This window comes from Cladophialophora psammophila, assembly GCF_000585535.1.
Source record: "Cladophialophora psammophila CBS 110553 chromosome Unknown aczJe-supercont1.4, whole genome shotgun sequence".
NCBI classification, from domain to species: domain Eukaryota; kingdom Fungi; phylum Ascomycota; class Eurotiomycetes; order Chaetothyriales; family Herpotrichiellaceae; genus Cladophialophora; species Cladophialophora psammophila.
This window is the reverse complement of record NW_006912925.1, coordinates 391,042-411,275: the sequence shown is the minus strand read 5'-3', so window position 1 is coordinate 411,275 and position 20,234 is coordinate 391,042. Positions and strand designations below refer to the sequence as shown.

The following is a 20,234-nucleotide window of genomic DNA, read 5'->3' as shown; positions in this document are numbered from 1 at the left end:
TTGCCCATGGACATTTGCTTACTGGAGTACTTACTTTGAGCGCGTCGTTTTAGCCAAGTCAAACCCTTCTTCATGTTGGCAACGGAATTCGAGGTTTTGAGGGCTGTCGCTTCTTTGGACATGATAATTTTCCCGACTTCCCCGGTTGTTCAGAGTTGTTGCGAAGACCCTTCCATTTGAGATTCGAACTCACTAAATCCACCTGAGATAGGCCATTACAGACAACTGCAACTGCGACGTTGCGCTTTTCCACCACACCTGACGGGTCATCATGCATGAAGCTGCTGCTGACGAAAACTTATGGAAGTTGAGTTCCCGTGAACAGCGAATCCTGGTTGCCTTCCTTAGCAATCTCAAGCCCGGCAATATCGACGTGAGGTCCTTCCTCACTCCCTATCACCGCTGCATGAGGTGATCGATATTTCAACCTTGCTGGCGCGGCAGTTGGTTGTGCGTGAACAGATTATGTCCGTGTGCTGTGACATTAGTTGGACACGGGCACCTGCGCCTTCAGATGCAGGACGGGTTCGGAGAGCCGCCTTCTGCGGAGCTAGTGCTGTTTTCTTTGCCGATCAGCCATCACGATGGCCTTGAGAGCTGTACTCAGCGAGATCCTTAAGGAGAAACAGGGATCAGAACCATTCAGTGGGGCTGATGCCTGAGGTCCACTTAGCCCGCAATATGATGCTCACACATCCCTCTGTTCTCTTCCATTAAGGCCTTCTTTCTGGGTCCATCAAGGAAGCGAAACCAAGGCGGACAGATGTAGCTCTCCTTGACTTGAGGGTGGACAAGGCCCTCTAGGAGGAGATCATATATCCCTAGATGTAGATACCCCGAATGCGGTACCGACCTTGCCGAGTACTAGCTGCCTAGGTATGGTCTCCAAACTCCTCAAGGCGCGACATTCCAAGTCATGAGTATGGACGACGAAATTGGCCTCTGGGTATGTATGAATGGATCCTACGACACTCATTTCCGAGCGGCGAGGATCCCATTTTATCTACCCGCCTGCCTGTCTGTCAACGGCGAGGGCTGATGTTGCGAGGGCTCAATGTGCAAGCTAAATACGGAGAACGGAGCACTGTACGTAGCAAGCAAAGCACCCCTTTATCTCCGCAGCCTCGTCCAAGTTCGAGCCTGGCGTAGTCAGCTGGACGGGTGTAGCTTATTGCAATGAAATAGTTCTCACGTCTTCAAAGTTAGGTAAACTCCTCCTTTGCGCCCTTCCATTTACATACACGATGCGTTTACACCTTGTACCTTAGTATTTATCCATGTAGCCGAAGTGGCCGCTGGATTGTCCGACATACCACGTTGAAGTATTCACTGAAAGAGATTGCCATTGGGTGCCAGTTACTGGTTGGATCTGCAAGAAAATACAGAGAACAAGGCGAAAGGCTGGATTCCGACCCCTTTTTGGTTGTTTATATCGATATTACGTATCTTTTTCCCCCCCGGGAATAGCCGATGCCGCGATTTATGGTATCACATCTCTCAGCCCAGGGGGTAGCTTTGTCGATGCCGCTGAAGTCTGTGTTATCTCGAAGCAAATGCCCAATGTGTGGTCACAACATTGTTAAACTGCCGAGTTCGTGTCTCCAACTCCATTCAGGCAGAACGCTCACACCAAGCACTTTTGTCATGCCGATCGGTCTTGTAAAGACCATCCCGGCTCCACTGTCCAGCAGTGGCAGGAAATACACCAACTCCTGTACGCCTCTCTAATGCATTCATGTCAACCGCTCAAATGGCGCGCTCAAGAAATTTCACTACCATTAAAGACCCAATATAATACTCAGTATGCCCCAGTGGCCTCATCCTCGCTGTCGATCTGGTTTGGGCTGCCTCTGAATCTGGCTCTCTTGATGGCATTCAGATCACCCTTTGAGCCACCTGATCCAGCCAGGGGTCTCGGCCCTGAGGGCTTTCGTGCCTGGCTCTGTGGCGATCTCAATGCTGCCACAGGAGACTAAAACCTGGTAAATATTTCCGATTTTCAAACGTGGAGGCCTGTGAACGTACCTTGTCAAATGCTGGGCTTCCAGCTCTTGCCGCAGCAACATGGTCGACGTAAGTCGGCTGTCTGTTCGAGGGTGTAGGACTCATCATAATCTTGGGCGGACGTTGCGGCACCAATGGTTCGTCATTTGGAATCTTTGGCGGTCGAGGCGGCCCCTGAGAGCTTCCGGATCGAATGCTCCTGTTATCGTGTATTTGGCCAGGCTCTGCAGAGTAGGGCGAGTCAGAAATAGGACTGAGATGTCCTCCATAGGAAATGGTTGCCGCATGGGTAGGGTGCAGCCCCGAGTGGGTCTCCCACTGAGATGAAGTCTGTGAAGTCGGCGAGATTTGTTCGTTGTTGTAGTGTTGTGCTTCCGACTCCAAACGTGACTGGAAGCGACCCGTGGGCCCTTGTCTAGGCTGTGGATGCTGAAGGTTGATGCTGTTCCGGTGAGCTTGATACTTGGGATTGTCAGACAACTGGCTTGGTACTAAAGGAGATGGTGGTCGATTCTCCACGTCCTCGTATTGATCCCGATTGAACGAAGTGTTCGACCTAATACGGTCCTCGCCTTGAGGATCATGCTCGTACTCATATTCTCCGAGGTTGGAACCCGATCGCGAGTGCTCCGAGTAAGGTCTAACTCGTTGTTGACTGGAGCGAAAGTTATCGGCAGAAGATGAAGTAGTCTTGGACCACCGAGAGACCATCTTTGGAATAAAGGAAGATGCAAAAGACTTATGCTTCCTTCCGGATGCGTCACCTGCGGAGAGGTGAGGAGTGTTTTCGTTGCTTAAAGATCCCGCGTTTTGGGCCAGCGTCCGAGGTGGAGTATTCAAGGGAACCGAACCTCCTCTGGCTTGTCGAACTCCGTCGTTCCTTGGTGGCGTGCCCAGTGGCGTGTGGCTGACGACTTGTGCATTCCCGCCTGCAGCGCCGCCGAGATGGTTCCCATAGTCGTCGTACTCTTCATCACCTTCCATGACTGTGCTCACTCGGTTACCAGAATCTCGACGCATGTTGTGGTTGCGATAGTCTGCCTGGCGAGAGGAGTTGTTCGAAAAGTATCCCGAACGATCACCGGTTGATGAGGTCCCTGCCTGACCCTCTGGTTCATATCCTGTGTCTGTAGGAGCACGAGCGTTTTCTGCAGATGTCAAGCTCGTAGATCTAGGCTGATCTCTTGCAATAGCTCTCGGTTGCGAAGCCCTCAATGCCTCAACTTCGTCCAAAAGCCGCATCAGCATTGCCTCAATGTTCTGCAATCCTTGTGAGTTTTGAGCTCCAAGGCCTCTAAGCACACGTTGCAATACATTGCGACGCTTCGATGGCATGTCCTCCTCGGAGGTTGCCGACATTGTCGGGCGAGGAGCAGCGACGGGTTGTGGTCGCGGCCCGCCGATGACCTTTTGCGTTCTTTCATGTTGCCTATCAGCAGTGTCCATGATGAGATCGTCCTGCTCTGCAATGAACTTTTTCATGTCTTCAAAGGAGTTGCGCATCTCTGCAGCGCTGCGAACCAGCGTCACGAGAATTTCCGTATCTCTTGCATTTCGTTGGGCGTCGCGCATTGTAAGATGATCCATGAGAGCCACAATATCCTTTGATTGGATATTATCGCGGCCGCGGCCAGTTGCACTGTCATACATGGGTGACATGCCATGCGAAAGACCACTAACATACTGATCCCGCTGCGCAGTAAAGGGATCCTCTGCAATAGGAGCATTGTCGAGTGGTATGTCCGGTGTGAAGCTGTCGTCTTGAACGCCTCGGCCTTGAGAATAAAGACCTGGCGATGGTACATTTGCTCCAGTTTCATAGCCCTCATCCTTAGCCCCTGGAGGAGTTGATAGAGGCTGGGGTTGTAAATAGAGGTCACGTTTCGGGTCAAAGTCATGATCACGGTTGGTGGACAAGGGTTCAGGGATGAGATCCGCCCCAGCGGAGCCGATGTCGCGACTCACTGGCGGAAGCACCAGGTTAGCTCGAGAGTGTGGAGGTGTTGGATCATAAGGCCAGTGCTCAGTATTGCCCTGTGCGAGGCCGCCAATCGGGCCTCGGATGATAGACGGATTCGTGGTGATGTCTGACTCGGGTGAACGTTCCACTTGACCGCTGGGCACATTACTGGTAGCAAGAGGTGCTGGGTGCGCTGCCTTAGCGGAAGCTTGCTCCAAATGTTCAAGTGAGCGAGCAGGACTCTGGGGTGGCGACGTCATCACAGCCGCTGCTCCTGGAGCGAGCCCGTGTAGGCTCTCGCTATGGTTTGAAAGCTGCCGTTTCAACGGGCTGCCACTGTGCCTCGACATGTAATCCCTCTGGGATAGCAGAGGACTTGCCATCTCATGAGCGCCAAGCGAATCCGTCTGGCTGTGACGGGGTGAATATGTATAGTCGGCGGAGAGGAGAGAAGGTTCGACTAGCGATGCAACAGCGGACTCGACACCTGACGGCTCATCCACGTACTGCGCTGTCGCCCCGATGCCTTTAGCGACAACCTGTTGGCCTGCAGTGACTTTGTCGATATACGGTGAGTCACGATAGCCGTCGTCTTCGTGGTGTTCTCCAAAAGCAACGTGTGGATCCATTTGGCGAGGAGTGCTTTCAAGCGAGCTCACATGTTGAGCCATGACTTCACTCCGGCTCTCCAAACTCATCCCTTGAGGCCGCCTAGAGCGGGCCAGGTCAGTACTGGGCGCTGATGACAAGGAAGAGATGGAGACCTGGTCATCCATTTGAGGATGTTTGCCCGGCGAGTGCAAAGACTCTGAGCTGCGTGCCTGCATCAGGGAGTTGCGATTGGGTTCCGTAGTCGCATAACTGGCAACACTCTGTATCGGACTAAGGCCTCGTCTAATGGGATGCTGCTGATGGAGATTCCTCTCATATTGACGAGCCCTTTCTGGATCTGTTAAAGCCGCAAAACCGTGAGTAGCGAAATCCAGCTCTTCAGGTTCATGTGGTTTGTCAAAAGTATCTTCATCGAACATTTCTTTCTTTGAGGACAAGTCGTGGGTTGACAGATCGTGCTCTGAAAAATTGCCATGGTGGGTACCGAGTCCCCTCTTCAGATCGAGAGCGTTGGCGGTGGGCGTCGTCTGAGATGCTGGCGACGAAAGTTCGAGAGGAGATCCACGTATCACTTCACGCACCTCACGTCGGGTTGGTGTCTCGGCGCGGCCATCATTTGAGGATTTAAGCGAGCTTCGAGTGAGATCGGTACCAATTTCACTGACGAAGGGCATGGGCGGCACTTGATGTTTCTGGAAAGCGTCCTCCTTCTCTGTATAGCTTGCACTGCGGCTGCTATGGCTTTTGCTCCTCCGCCGTCTGCGGTGCTCCGAGTACTCCAGACTCGATGCTGAATCGTGCGATTTCAGAGCGGCAGCGGTCAGGGCTGCACCACCAACGGCCCCAGCGGCGACATCACGGGCACGCCGGCTTTTTGAGTGCCTTCGGGACCTCTTCTCGTCGCCCAAGCTGTCAACAGACTCAGATGGCTCGTAGCTTTGCTCAGATGGTGAATCATAGTCGACCGTCTTGTGACGTCTGTGACGACGAGACGAATCTGAAGGAATTCCACCTTCAGCTTCCCGACTGACTCGACGCTTGGATTTGCTCCCTGATGATCTGCGACGCGCCCTGTCCTCTCGCGATAGGGTACTCGAGGACACATCGGGATTGCTATATTTATCATGCCGGGATCGGTGGGAATGCTTCTGATCTCGGCGCAGTTCATTGAGCTCGGGCAATATAAGCCTTCGGATGGCATCTTCAACGGCGTGAAGTAATTTCGGATTGTTCGTGACTGAGACGTTTGATGTCCCTGAGCGGGCCGATCGTTGGTCCGTGGCCCGCGGGTCTGCAGAGATTTGAGAGCCGCTAACAATACTAGAACCGGTCATGCTTTGCATGGAATCATCGTCGACGTTTTTTGTGACACGAATTCGCGGTTCGGCGGGCGTAGACTCCACTTCTCTGCTGGCGCTGCTCCGACTTCCATTATGGCTACTATGATGACGCTTTCCATTACTCGAAACGCGTGGCTTATTGCTCAACTTTTCGATGACTTTCTGCGTGATCCGCTCGTTGCTCAGATTGCGTTCGGCGGGAATAACAGGTGGTTTTAAAGAGGCCCCTTCAGCAGACATACCTCGGGTGATACTGACACTCTGGCTGGAAGGGGACATGTTGATAGGTGGATTGGGTCCTAGAGAACTCTCTGCTGGCATAGATGAAATGTCGGATTCTGGGATTATGTACCTGGTCTCAGGAAGTGAGCTCAAGACGGACCTGTCGCTGTCTTCGTTTTGTAAGACTTCGATGTCGACAGGGATGGCAGGCCTGAAGTCGTCGCCTGTATCCAAAGAACTGATGCTGCCTTCAATGACGTTCGGCGCAAGAGTCTCGTTTCCTCCAAGTGAAATGCGGTGGCTGAAGGATGGCCGCCTCGCCGTTGGAGACTCGGTGACTAGAATGTGGCGGTCGCCTTTATCTCTGCTCTTCCGAGAGTGAGATGGTGTATAGCGAACTCGTAAGCTGGGCCGTCTCTGCCCAGAATCGGATGCTTTTCCTCCTTCAAATAGCTCGATAAGCAATGAAGTTTGGGATTGTTGACCGGACTTTGCTAGTTTTCCTATGTTGCGCTTCGGGGCAGGGGTAATGGTGATTGGGCTCCCGTCGTCAGGAATGATCTCGGAGGTCTTCTCGCTTCGTCGAGACAGATCGGTCCCAAGGTCCGTACCTTGGCCAGTGTCGTCGGCCGACTCCAGCAAAGAATCTGTAGGCGCAGGCAGAATTGGGCGTCGACTCGAAAAGCCCATCCTGAAACGACCTCACGTATGCCGGGTCATGGAGCACATACGCAGGGGTCGATGCGCATGTGCCCTGAGGGTCTGATGGTTATGTTCTTGCTAATAAATTCGGAGCGATCATGGTTGGTGGAGGTTCGCTGTGAGGTTGATCGATCGGAAGTAAATAGACCAGCGAGGAATTTTGAAACTGTGCCGCAGGTGCCCTTCTCTTGTCAACCGCAAGTTTGATGACGGCGAATGTGATCTTGATCTGAAGGGCAAGCGATTTACCAGGAAGCGAAGGTATGGGCAGGTGATTGTGGTGGTGTTAATGATCGATGGTCGCAGGCGAATAATTGCGAGGCTGGGAGTTTGTGGTTCGGCGACCGCAGGTAACGGTGAGTGGTGGGACAGGACCTCACTGAGACGAGTCAAGTATCAATAACCGTGGATCACAACAAAGCTGGAAATGCCCATGGGTATCATGGCTGTTTGGCAAGACAATAGTCGCTGGAAGAGCAAAGCAAACAACGAGGAAAAGGATGAAGCAAAAGCGGTGGACTTGGGCTGCAGATGTCCGAAGAGGCACCAGAGAGATGCCGCGCAGCCAGCAGGTGCATTGCTACGTACTTGGTTGCAGGTGAGATGGATGGATCGGGGGAGGCGGAGGGCACCAAGGGCCCCCAAGAGCCTAGGGAGCCCAAGAGAGCTCGCCCGTAGGGAGCCTGAGCCCCAGTCAGTTGCCGGACCCTTTTTCACGGGTGTGCCGCTAAAGAAAACAGCGTCCAACAGGCTCATCCTCCACCAGTCAGGGCCAAAAGCACACGCCACCTATGCACTTCGCAGCACTATTGGTTCACCGCCCGAGGCATGGACCTTTCTGACCTCTGAGACTGCACTCCCTTCCGCTTCTCCACCGATATGTGCCTAGCTAAACTGATAAAAATTCCCCGGGAACGAACACCTGGGTCTCATTCACTGGTTCAAGACTGCGTGTTCTCTTCCCACCAGACTATCAAAAAGGAAATCGACAGCCCAAAAAGCCTGCGCCCCCTGCTCTCAGTTATGCACATTATTGCAGCGATTGTCGACCCAAGCCGCCATCTCAGCGCCGAGCTCAGAGCACCGGACAGCGAGAACAGGCCACGGAAGCACCCTTGCACAGATCAACAATGGATCTGTGGGTGTACCCGGTAGGCAGGTGAGTGCCAGGAATATCAGGTTTCTCCTCCGCAGAACGCGCAACTGTTGTAGGCAATAGCCTCCTGTTGCCGGCCTCATTCGCGTTCTCCACTGTCCATTGGCCATTGCTTTGCGCATGCATATCTGCGAGGTCACCTGTTGATGCAGCGACCTCCTGCTGTCTCCTCTACTGAGTGCTTGACCGCCTGAATTTGTCGCCGGAAGTGGAAGCGCAGGTAGGCATACGAAGCACTCTGAAAGAGAAGCAAAAGACATACCTGGTACGAAGTGAGAGGAAAATCCGAGGGAGCGGCTGGCTGGGCAAATGGACAGATGGGCAAATGGATGGGGTCGCAACCCTTCTTGCCCTTCTCACTACTTGGTAAAGGTTACGGGCCTTTGCCGCCGTCGGGTCCACCCACCCGCCACGGCCTGATCCTGGCGATGTTAAATCTTTTGGTTGTACGGGCGACCGCTTGTGACAAGCAGTTTCAGGCTTGCAGCGATTTCCATCCCGCCTCTCCATTCGTCACTCAGCTGTGCGTGGATAGCGACGCCTCTTCAGCTTGCCAACACATCAGCCATCGATCTGCCAATCATATCCTTTGTCTCGCCTAGCATTTACGCTCCTCACCAGCACAAACGACCAAAAATGGGTTGCGCTACGGATAATGGATGTTGTGCTACAATGCCTTCAGCATAGGAATATGGTGAGCTTTGCCACGTGCCCCCAGAACCCTGCTTCTCAATTTCTCGCACAGATATCGCCGCATCTAGGTGCGACAGAAGATGTTGTAGTAACAATGAGGTCGTCACCTACCTACGGTGATATAGTGCCCTGTGAACATTGAGGGTTGTGCTACGTCGCTTGGAACACACCGGAAGTTTTTGACCGCCTTCACGGACAGCTGCTCCTGCATCGCGTATTGGACGACCCCAGACATGCTTGGACCACCGTCTACATCGAGCATACCGAACTGTGCGAGCCTCAAACCTCGTGGTCGTATTGATTCCCACAAGAATCTTCGCCAATTGGATCACCACTGTCTGAATCTATATCTGTGTGCTCTCGGCGAATCCATTTTCTAGGATATCTATCAGTTCATCAAGCCGTCTGATGCTCAGACCCGTATATTCATGCTTTGTTAAGTCTTGGTTTTCGTCTTGCGCCAACAGCACCGTGGCCGCTCCCGCTCTCCAGCCGGCTGCCATGTCGTCAATGCTATCACCGACCATAATCAAGCCCGACCCCAGATACCTCCTGGCCAATTCTAGGGGATCGAATTCACCACCATCGGCCTCAACCGACTCTCGAATTTCACCAATTTCAATCTCCCTATCCAACCCCCAAACCTGAGCAATCATCCACAGCCCATCGGGACTAGGCTTTGGCGACACTCCCTCCGTTTCCCTCGTGATGATCGGCTCAAAGATTTCCTCGGGGAGGTAATTGCTCAACAAATGATGCACAGGGGCAGGGAAGTTCCTCGTGCAGAGTGCCTTTCTCACACCCCGCCGAGAGAGGTAGTCCATGAGTGCCTGCAGGCCAGGTTGCGGGCGCTGTGAGGACATGGCGTGGCGCTCGATGGCCTGGATCTTAGCAACCGCGCGAGCTTGTGGCGATAAGGGTGCCGAGGGGGGAATCATGTCGCTGATGGGAGAGAGTATATCTTCGGATGGGAGCTGAAAGGGGCTCAGTGTCGAGTGAGGTGGCGGCCGTCTTGACACTGAGTCTGGCGCGATGTCGTCACTGCTAGCGCCGTCGGAGTTGTCGGGTTCATTGGACAGCGAGCGGATGTGGTCGAGGATGTCGACCGATCTGGGTATCCCCAACGCCTCACGCATCTCTCGAAACATGTAGTTTTGAGGAAGACTGGTGGAAGAAAGGTAGGGTTAGAGGATTTACGTTCTCCAAAACCACGGATGTGATACATTTAAGTCAAGAAGGCGACATTGTTGATGTCGACAGATAGATTACGCACCACAACGTCCCATCCATGTCGAAGATGATGCCCTGCAATTTAGGAAGATCGTGGCCGGTCTCGGCGTCGGGTTTGAGCGGCGCGAACCGCTTTGGATTTCGCTGCCGAGACCTCGCCGTCGCCGCCTGGACGCGTGCCGCAGACGACGTTGACATTGCTGTTGTCACTCTTGGCCTCGAGATGTGCATTGCGGGAACTTTTGTCGAGAACTGCAGACGACGGCATGCGGAATAATACGCCCTCTGGCCTGGGGATCGGATCGAGGTTGAGATTGACAAGAAGAAGAGATGGTGGCTTGGTGTTTGCCGCCGGTTAGATCGACTGGTGGCAACGGCGACGGGACGGCAAGATGCTGCCTGAGGGCGAAGAAAGTAAAAAGTGCCAACTCTCGGCCACACCAATGTTGAGAGGATATTTGAACTGGGCGTTGCGGTCATGGTATTATCTCATTTAAAACCCCTTGAAGGAAAAGGGGACGCGGCATATGGCATTGTGCGATGATGATGATGTCGCGACGGGAAAATCCGTGCCATGATATTAGCGAGGCAGCCTCGCCTCGCCTCTCACCAAGGTCACATCATCCAGCCCTGGCGGGGAAATATGAATCAATGTCAACGACATCTCCGAGTCGGGCCCGAGTTCACACGCAATTCACCCTAACCACCCCCCTTCTCACCTGCGTACTCACCCCGCAGGTTCATGCCTGGATCTCATCTAATGGTTATAACCCGCGTTTCAGCTTCGTCGAGGAATCCATTTTGAACAGTATCGTTGCTAATTCCATTGCGGTAAAATGCATTGGTGTCTTGTTTGTCTTGTTCGAGAACAAGAGTGACATGTTCATTTAAACGAAGCAACCATAGATCAATTCCCGGAGCTGCCTTTCCGACAAGATCGATGGCATCCGCTGACCATGGGTAGCTGGCTTCATTCCCCCCGGCTGTTCGTAAACCGAGCTTGGGATGCCACGTCTCCGCGTGATGAACGCTCTCTATGCGGACGCCGAGTACAGGGCCCGACGGCTTGATGTAGCCCGAGGCGACCGCCCCCGTAGGGTCCGGGCCCTTTGGCTCACACTTGGCGTCCAGTACCTGTACGAAGCTCGACTAATGCTTCCGGGACGGCCGTTTCGAAATGCTTGTGTCGAAAATTGTTGGCAGACCTGATGCTCCGATCAACTGGTTCAAGAGGCATGCACCATAGGGAATGCGCATCCGGTGGGCCCAAAAGCTATCTTGGATCGGCAGCACTACTTTCATGGTATCAAGTGGAAGATGCCATATTGAAATCTCAACCTACTCAAGTTCTGAAAATGGGATTATCGGGTCGAAATCTTCTGGACTAGTACGCATTCTATGGCTTGAAGCAAAGGCTGACCGAGATTTTGGAAAATCTTCCCAAAGACATACTTTACAGAACCCCCGACTACGACAGTAAGAAACTTTGACGTTGTTCGTCCAACAAGGCTGGCCTTCACTCGTCTTGAAGCTCTGGTCTCATTTTGGGCTTTCCGACTTCACTAAGGATGAGCACGGCCGCACCATGATTCATACCGCCGGTATACCTCAACCTGGTAGACCACGAGGGACGGTCCGGCCTCCACATTGCCGCTGCAAACCGCAACGATTTGGCGTTTCGAGATCTTCTCCAGGCCGGAGCAGACTACAACCTACGCGACAAGCAAGGTCGGCTTCCTGCTTACATCGCAGCCGAACAAGGTCACGGAAATATTTTGTTAAGCTTGTTGGAGTACCTGATTAGCTCCACCGAAGAGGACGTCGAGGGCTGACAGGGTTTGCATTTCTTGGTCATGTGGCATCTAGTGAACTTCGTTGCCAGTGTCTGAAAGTTCTGCGCCTGAAGCTTGATGTGTTTAACAAATAAGGTCGAAATCCCCTACATTACGTGGCTAATTATGGCAATTCTGGAAGGGTGAAAGCCCTTCTTGATGCTGAAGCCGCGCTGAATATTCGAGACGCGGCAGGATTCATCGCTATTCATTATGCTCTAATGGACGGCTCCCCTGTCGAGCGTGCAATCGCTTCTTGATTTCGACCGCGGTCTTCACGCATTAGACAAAGTCGGACGAAATTCTCCACAGCTTGCAGTGGGGAGCGAGAGTTTGGCCCAGGTCAACACTATCCTAACCAAATTCTCGAAGAGCCGAGACCAATTGAAGGTGATGATTCGACACAATGATATCTTTGGGCGCACCGTTCTCCACGGTGTCGCGGGTTGGCGGAACCGCTCAGCACATGTAGAAGGCGGATTTGATGATGAAGACATGGCTTTGGTGGAATTGGAGCTTGACGACGTTTTTATTGGTTCCAAAAACGTCCTCGACTTTGCAAGCATCATTCTTTACCTGTCATTATTTGTTGAACGAGGTGCTGATCCCAACGCTCAGGACAAAGAAGTTCGGACACCGATCCCCGTTGCGATAAAGTGTACCTGCTTTGTTGCTCTCGAAGTCTTCCTGTCAATCCCCGGTGTGGATCTATCCCTCGAGGATGGGAGGGCATGCACAATTTGGGCTCAAGCCGTCAACGATGGGCACCAGGAAGTCGCGGACTGACTCAGATCTTCGAACGCGGAGCACTCGGAGGACTGGCAGTCAAAGATCCGGCCACTTTACAATCCGTGGACGGAGCAAACGGAGGATGAACAGAGCAAAACGGACGATGCAGAGTCTGGGCACCATGAGAAGCGTTTGGTTTGGGTAGCGCGAATATGAGCCCTTCGCGCATATCACATTCTTCGTGCACATCACTCCTCGGTCTTGGGGTAACTCTCCAGCATCGTGAAGCATACCGCCGACAAGGGTGAAATCATATCGATCAGAGGAGACTGGCAAAGTTTTTGAAATATTCTAATTAGCAGACTTTGCACCAAGAAATCACGTTTTTATGGGTCGTTGTGATTCGCCTTTAAACAATCAGAGGCTCTTCTCTTTCCTATGTTTTCTGCACAGACGTCGAAAAGCCGCCCTCTGTCCATACCAGCAACTCAACAACAAACTAAGCAAAGACATGCTGTGCCGTGGGGGTATAAGATGCTAGTAATACAAAGCTCCGACCGATTCGCCAGCTTTTGAAATGCAATTATATATATCGATGCAGACACCAGAGCTCAGGTCTGTGCCACCATTCGTCCCCACATTCAGCGACGTTTTCTTCTCGCCTCTTCTTCATCAAATGCCTCTTGCGCTTCTCTCTCGGCCCGCTCTTGCTCGTCCTCCACGGGTGCCGTAATGAATTCGTGCTGCAGTGCCTCCCTTGCAGTCATTCGTTTCCCAGCATCGAGTTCGAGAAGGCCATACAAGAACGACACTGCCTGAGCCTCTCCCGGCCGGAGATTGTCGTGCTCTTTCTCGCGGCAACTTGCCCAAATGATGATTTTTTCAAAGCTGAAGCCGCGTTCGCCAATGGTCTCGATGTTGGTTTCAAAGAGTTGGCCATGCATTGCCGCGACAGACTGCATCTTCTTTCGGCCAAATATCGAAGCCATTTCAATCATGGCGTCAACATCATCGGCGCTGTTGAAGAATGGAAATCGTCGCGCCAGGAGGGTGAGGAGGATCACCCCGGCTGACCAGACATCAATTTTGGTGGTTTGGGCGGTGCATTTCAATAAAACTTCGGGCGCTCGAAAACCACGGGTTCCTGCTCTGTTTGCCCTTCGAGATGGTCGGCTGTCACTCTTAGGATACCCGGTCGACACCTGCTCGGGCGACGACTGCAGGGCCTGCACTGCATATGAATTGATAAACTTGTCTCTCCTTTTCTCCCTTGATTCTGTACAGAGGCATGGTTGCCAGTCTGTGCCTTGCCGCTCAGCGAGGCCAAAGTCGACCAGAACACCCTGCCTCCTGGAGTGGTCATAGAGGAAATTGGTGGGTTTGATGTCGCGATGTATGATGCCCGCCTTGTGGACGTGGGCCAGGCCATTGAAGAGACAACGGAAGTAATGGCGCATGTCATTGATAAGAAAATCTCGATAGTACAGGCGAAAATCGAGGTGTCTAAAGTATGGGAGCACCGCGACGACTTGATCGAGGTGACGGAAGGCTGTCAATAGTGGACAGATGTATGGTGAGTGGCGTAATTCGTGTAAAAGCTCCAGTTCATTCATGATGCGGTGAGGCGAGGACGTCACATAGATCTTCTTCAATGCGACAAGCATAGGTCTCCTCCGTGATCTGTTGTCCATACGATAGAAACCATTTGTTTTCCGCCGCTTAGTAGGGGGAATGTCCGTAGTGGACTCGCTCGTGGGATCGTCATTCTCCTGGTCCAGCTCGTCCGGCTGAACAAGCTCTTCGGCTTTGTATACGGTAGAGAAGGTGCCTGCCATGTAGAGGTCAGCGAGGAGATAGCAATGTGCTGCAGTTGATATCGATACCTTCACCAATGCGGTTGATAAGTCTGTACTTTTGGGAGATGCCTCTGAAGCTTTCCTCGAGTCTGCGCATGTCATCGACTACGCTCTCGTCGACATCGTCGTCGTCGCTTTCGTCCGAGTCTTCTGAGACAGGATCGTCGAGAGAGTCCTCTTCTTCCAACTCGTGCTGCGCCATGTCCTGTACCTCTCTTTCACCCACACGAGGCTGTTTCTGTGCATCCTCGTGAATGGCAATCGAAGTGTGCCCCATGTTGCCTTGTCCGGGAAGCTCCTTCACTTCCTTCCCTTGAGTCCCTGCTGCGGCCCGCTGTGCCTTCTCTCGATGACGATGACGCGTTGACGCAGACTCAGGTTCGGCTTCCTTCTCAGGCGTATCTCCCAGCCCGGAGTCGCTCAGCAAGACATGATAACGCGACAGCAAGGCCTTTGAGGTCTTTGTTGACTGTAGACTGGTCTGTTTTGGCTGGAGGCTTTGAAGGACACCTCTGGCCGTCTTCGCTAATTTCATGGTGGTGGGTGTTTGTATGTGGGGGCATAACAGGGCATATCCGCCAGCACAGATTAGGAAATTCGTCAATAAATCTAATCACGAACAACAACAGCCGGATGGTCGCCACAGTGGTCGCAGTCAGTCTGTGGTTCTGACCCTGTTGTTGATGAAGGCGGCGAGCTAGCAACTCTTTGATCAGTGAAGGTTGCTGCCACTGTGAATGTCCAACTCCTTTTCTGCCACCACCCGTCAACACAACAAATGCGCCCTCCTGACAACAGAATCTCTACCTCTTGACCATTGACCATAGCGAACATGGATGATCAGGTCGAATTCGATATTAACGAGTCTTTGAAGCTGTACCTCAGCGATGTGACGACCATCACTACTCCTGAGGCGAATCCAGAACTGATCGACGGCGAGAATGACCCAGACAGCCTGACACCCGGGCTGGTGGACAGTGTGTTGGACTCGGTGATAGACTTGATTACGGAAAACCCAGAAGGACTGTTCAGAAGTTCGACATTTGATACTCTACAGTTTCTATTAAAGTGCGCTCGCCACCTCCACTCCCTCCATTACCGACTGTGCTCAATGGCATCGTGCTGAACTACTTCGTGCATCCAGGCATTCATCCGTCCTGTCTACTCAATCTCTGAGTAAGATTCTCAATCTGATCGTTTCCGGACTGTCAACCTCTGCAGATGTTGCAAATCACGACATTGAAAATGACGAACAAGAGACCTTGCCACAGCACAAACGCTTGCTCGAAATGTACGCATTCCTTCTTCAGTGGTCCATCTCCGCCGTCGAAACAAAAGCGCAGGAGAAGTCGAGCACAGGGCCGGCTAGAAGAGGTGGCAAAGGCGCAAAATCAAAGTCGACTGCCAAAGACAATGCTTGGGATTCTTCCAGCCAAATCCAGAATGCAATGGATGTCATGTGTCGAGTGATGAAGCTCAAGCTGAATCGCATCTTCCAGACTACCTCTGATCGGGACACGTTCATCAATCTGTTTACGAGATCCATATACCTGATCATGGAGAGTGAGGCCAGAGTCAAGATTACCGCGGTGCGCATGTTTTGCTTCAAAGTGCTCTGTGTCGCCGTGAAGCATCATGGCCACGCTCTTGGGGCACAGACCTCAATCGTCCAGAATCTCACGTACTTTGAACATTTGTCAGAGCCCATGGCCGAGTTTCTCCACATCCTGTCAGAGCAGTACGACTACCCTCAGCTGTCTGCCGAGATTCTCCGAGAGCTGGCTGCAAAGGAATTCAGTCAGAGTGACACCAAAGGGCCAAAGTCGGTTTCGGCCTTTATAATAAAGCTTTCAGAGCTCCAACCGAGACTCGTGATTAAGGAGATGGGCCTTCTTGCCAAATTTCTTGACAGCGAGGCACACACCTTACGATGTGCAGTGATTGAAGTCTGTGGGAATTTGCTTGTAGATCTAAGCAAACAAGATGAGAAAACCGAAACCACCAAGATACAGATCAATGCTTTCTTCGACACCCTTGAACAGCGATTTCTTGACACAGCCCCATTCTGCAGAGTACGGGCAATGCAAGTTCTCGCCAAGATATGCGACCTGGAGCAGAAGTTTCCTAAGAGGAGACAGAATGCCGCCGAACTTGCCATGCAGAGTCTCCAGGACAAAAGCAGTAATGTTCGACGGAATGCTATCAAGCTTTTGAGGAAGCTGGTTTCTTCACACCCATTTAGCCTCATGCATGGTGGACAACTTTCACACAAAGAGTGGATAGAGAGACTTGAGGCAGTCGAATCACAGTTGGACGCCCTGAAGCCCCCCCCCGACTCACCTGGGCTGGCCCGGACGGCTGCAGGTGAAGAGCGAGTTGACCAAGAACTCCTTGACGATGCAACCCAGGCAGAGGAAGAGCCAAAAGAGCTGACTGAAGAAGAGAAAATTGCTGCGGTGAAGAAGGCGCAAGAAGAGGCAGCAACGTCTGAACTCATAGGCAAACTCCAACTGACCCGCAAATACTATCTCGAGGCTCTCAAATTCATCGAAATCATACATGAGGCCTCTGAAATCGCCGTCCAGCTATTGTCGTCACCCAACAAGACTGAGGTCATCGATGTGATGGACTTCTTTGTCACGATTGACGCGTTCAAGATCGAGACGGCCCGGAAAGGGATCCGTCGAATGCTGCGCTTGATCTGGACGAAAGGAAACAGTGATGAAGGCAAAGGAGTCCAGAACCATCTAATCGACAACTACAAAAGTCTCTTCTTTGATGCCCCTGAGATGTTTAGTACCAATGATGCTGCCAATTTCGTTGCCAGGAATATGATCAGCTTGACATTCGGTGCAACACCTGCAGAGTTGACCTCGCTGGAACAGCTGCTGAGCACTATGTTCAAGGCCGGTCATATTCCCGAGTTAGTGATTACGAAATTGTGGCAGGTATACGGCGTCAACAAGGAAATCTCCAGAGCCCAGAGGAGAGGTGCCATCATCGTCTTGGGAATGATTGCTCTCGCAAGTCCTGAGGTTGTGGTGAAGGAGATTGACACGATGTTGCGAGTCGGTCTCGGACAGCTAGGGCGAAATGACCTCGTGCTCGCCAAGTTCACCTCTGTTGCTCTCCGACGCATGATCCCAACAGCGAAGAAGGTGCAAGAGAAGACTGCTTCTGCGGGTCTCTCGAAGATGTCCAACAACCACGAAGTTCTGCGTATGCTTGCATCCATCCTCCTGACCACCTCGGCAAGCAAGGACTGGTATGGGATGGCAGAACAAGCGATCAGCGCAATCTACGTCCTTTCTGATCATCCAGATGTCCTGTGTTCTGAAGTGCTGAGACAGAAGACTCGGCTTGTCTTTCAACAGACGAAAGACCTGTCGTCGCTATCGAGGACGTCTTCTCCCGAACCCGATGCGATGGACATTGACGGCGAAGAGCTAGTCACAAACCCAGAGACCGAACCACACGAGCTGGAACCTACAGAAACCAAGCAGGAGAAGCCTTCGATTGCGCTCTCACAGCTCTTGTTCACTGTCGGCCACATTGCCATCAAACAAATCGTGCATCTTGAGTTATGTGAACTCGATTTCAAGCGACGGAAACAGGACCAAGAAAAGAACAAGCCAGTGGCCAACCCTTCCCCTGACAAGTCATCAGGTCCCCCGTCGGCTCAACGGAAGAAGACTGCGGCAGAAGAAGTCCTCGTAGAGAAGCAGAAAGAGGAAGAAAAGGATGAGCTTGACTTGATCGGTGGCACGACCGAAGATGACTTCACCGAGGCTATTGCGCATATTCGAGAACGAGAGTTGCTCTACGGTCCACATTCGTTGCTCGCAAATTTCGGCCCTCTGGTAACGGAAATTTGTGCAAACAATACAGCTTACAAAGACCGAAACCTCCAAGCTCAGGCGACATTGTGTCTAGCGAAACTCATGTGCGTGAGCAGTGAGTATTGCGAGAAGAACTTGCCACTCCTGATTACGATTCTAGAGCGGTCCACTGACCCGATTGTCCGGTCAAATGCTGTGATTGCGTTGGGCGACATGGCGGTGTGCTTCAACCATCTCATTGACGAAAACACGGACTTCCTCTACCGCCGGCTTAATGACGCCGACGAAAGTGTGAAACGAACTTGTCTTATGACATTGACCTTCCTCATCTTGGCAGGACAGGTTAAGGTGAAAGGTCAACTGGGAGAAATGGCCAAGTGCCTGGAAGACGGTGATAAGAAGATTGCTGATCTGGCACGCATGTTCTTCACCGAGTTAGCCACCAAGGACAATGCTGTGTACAATCAGTTCGTCGATATGTTCAGTGTGCTCACCCAAGAGGGGCCGTTGGAAGGTGGAGTTATGGAAGAGGAAGCAGTCAAGAGGATTTTGAAGTTCTTGTGTGGATTTATCGAAAAGGTACGCATGCACCGTCACATCTCTTCCGCCTGCAAAATGACAACGCCGCAACGAGACTCTATGCCACTTCCCCTCAAACTAACTGGTGAGCGAAATAGGACAAGCACGCCAAAAATCTGGCCGAAAAACTCGCAGCCCGACTTAATAGGTGTGCTAATAAACGTCAATGGGACGACACAGCATACGCGCTGTCCTTGCTGCAGCATAAGAATGAGGACATTGTGAGGAGGATTCAGGAGGGGTACAGAGTGGTAGAGACGGAGGCGTAACATTCTGTCTTTTGCCATCGAGGAATGTGTCTCGAGAATCTGGGTTGGAGGCGGCGGTGTGTTACTGACACACATGTAGCATGGACAACGAAATGAATTGGACGAGATTATGAAATCAGTGCCGTGTTGTCCTGTGCTTGTTAGACGATGGATGGTTCCCTGGTCTTTCCGTAGAATAGTTCTGGCAAGGGTGCGTGCGGTATAGCTAGCTAGCCTTGCAGTTTGTAACAACAACCACACCAATCTGGATGGATCGATGCATGGATCCCGAAGCAGTTTGGGATGTTTCTCATTGAGGCTTCGTTCGGAGTATGTGGTGCATGCAAGGATATACACGAGTACCAAGGTCAGATCATGGCCAGCAGCGTGTGCTTCCCTAGACTATTTGTGTCTGGTTTGGGTACCTGGTAGCAAGCATGGGACTCACTCTGTCCATCCGTCCATCTGTCTGGCCGTGGTGGACCCTGATCCTCGCACGCATTTCCCCCATCATGCTCGTCCCTTCACCGTCCGCAAACCCTCCATAACTCCGGCCCCCTTTCCGGCAAGGACCAGGACAACAACAACAACAATAATAAAAGGTCCTGGTTTGTACGGGTGCTGGTAACTCCAGCTATTTACCGCATAGAGACAGCACAAAACGCCATACGACAAAACGCCACAGAACACCACTGCCGCTGTCTGCGCTGAATGGGAAAAAGGTCAGGCTCGGTCGCACTTTTCCGGCTTTGATGATGGTGGTGGTGGTGGTGGTGGTGATGGAATAGGTACTCCGTAGTCCATGCTATGTCGGTGCATTTCATTTGGCTTCGCTTTCGTAAGGAGCGAGCGGTGGGACGATTGCTCGTCCTCCCATCTTTGTTCCTTCGATCGGTCGGTCGAGAGATTTGGTTTGAATTTTGAATTCGATCGATTGGTCGAGATACTTGGGTATATAGTTCGGTATGTGGGTGGGCGGGGTGGGTAGCTTGATATTTGGAGATGAAAAAGGTTGCTGGGTCAGATTTAGACACCCATTTGCGCGGTTCTGGCGAGCTGGCTGGCAAGCAAGATGAATCCAACGGACGAGTGCCTCCCCTCCGAGAGCCTCCGGGGGCTCAGAAACTTACCGCCGCAACAAAACATACGCTCCACGAACGACAGAACACACAATTGCTCTCTCTCACTCTCGATCTGTCTCTCACATTTGCCGTTCCAAAACAAGCTGACGC

At 52.2% G+C, this 20,234-nt stretch overlaps 4 protein-coding genes across 4 annotated transcripts; 1 reads left to right on the top strand and 3 right to left on the bottom strand.

The window, feature by feature from the left end:
- Window positions 1-1,798: 1,798 nt before the first annotated feature.
- On the bottom strand, window positions 1,799-6,828 carry A1O5_03061 (uncharacterized protein; the record flags this gene model as incomplete). The annotated part of the gene is made up of 2 exons (XM_007743674.1): window positions 1,799-1,972; window positions 2,026-6,828. 2 exons carry the CDS (start codon window positions 6,826-6,828, stop codon window positions 1,799-1,801), a joined length of 4,977 nt encoding a protein of 1,658 aa, XP_007741864.1.
- Window positions 6,829-9,033: 2,205 nt separating this feature from the next.
- On the bottom strand, window positions 9,034-10,117 carry A1O5_03060 (uncharacterized protein; the record flags this gene model as incomplete). The annotated part of the gene is made up of 2 exons (XM_007743673.1): window positions 9,034-9,853; window positions 9,963-10,117. The coding sequence occupies 2 exons, from the start codon at window positions 10,115-10,117 to the stop codon at window positions 9,034-9,036; spliced, it is 975 nt and encodes a 324-aa protein (XP_007741863.1).
- A 3,004-nt stretch (window positions 10,118-13,121) lies between these two features.
- Window positions 13,122-14,871, bottom strand: A1O5_03059 (CDC7 protein kinase; the record flags this gene model as incomplete). Its single annotated transcript, XM_007743672.1, has 2 exons — window positions 13,122-14,308; window positions 14,364-14,871. 2 exons carry the CDS (start codon window positions 14,869-14,871, stop codon window positions 13,122-13,124), a joined length of 1,695 nt encoding a protein of 564 aa, XP_007741862.1.
- Window positions 14,872-15,168: 297 nt separating this feature from the next.
- On the top strand, window positions 15,169-19,023 carry A1O5_03058 (condensin complex subunit 1; the record flags this gene model as incomplete). The annotated part of the gene is made up of 3 exons (XM_007743671.1): window positions 15,169-15,404; window positions 15,481-18,754; window positions 18,853-19,023. 3 exons carry the CDS (start codon window positions 15,169-15,171, stop codon window positions 19,021-19,023), a joined length of 3,681 nt encoding a protein of 1,226 aa, XP_007741861.1.
- Between the last annotated feature and the right edge of the window lie 1,211 nt (window positions 19,024-20,234).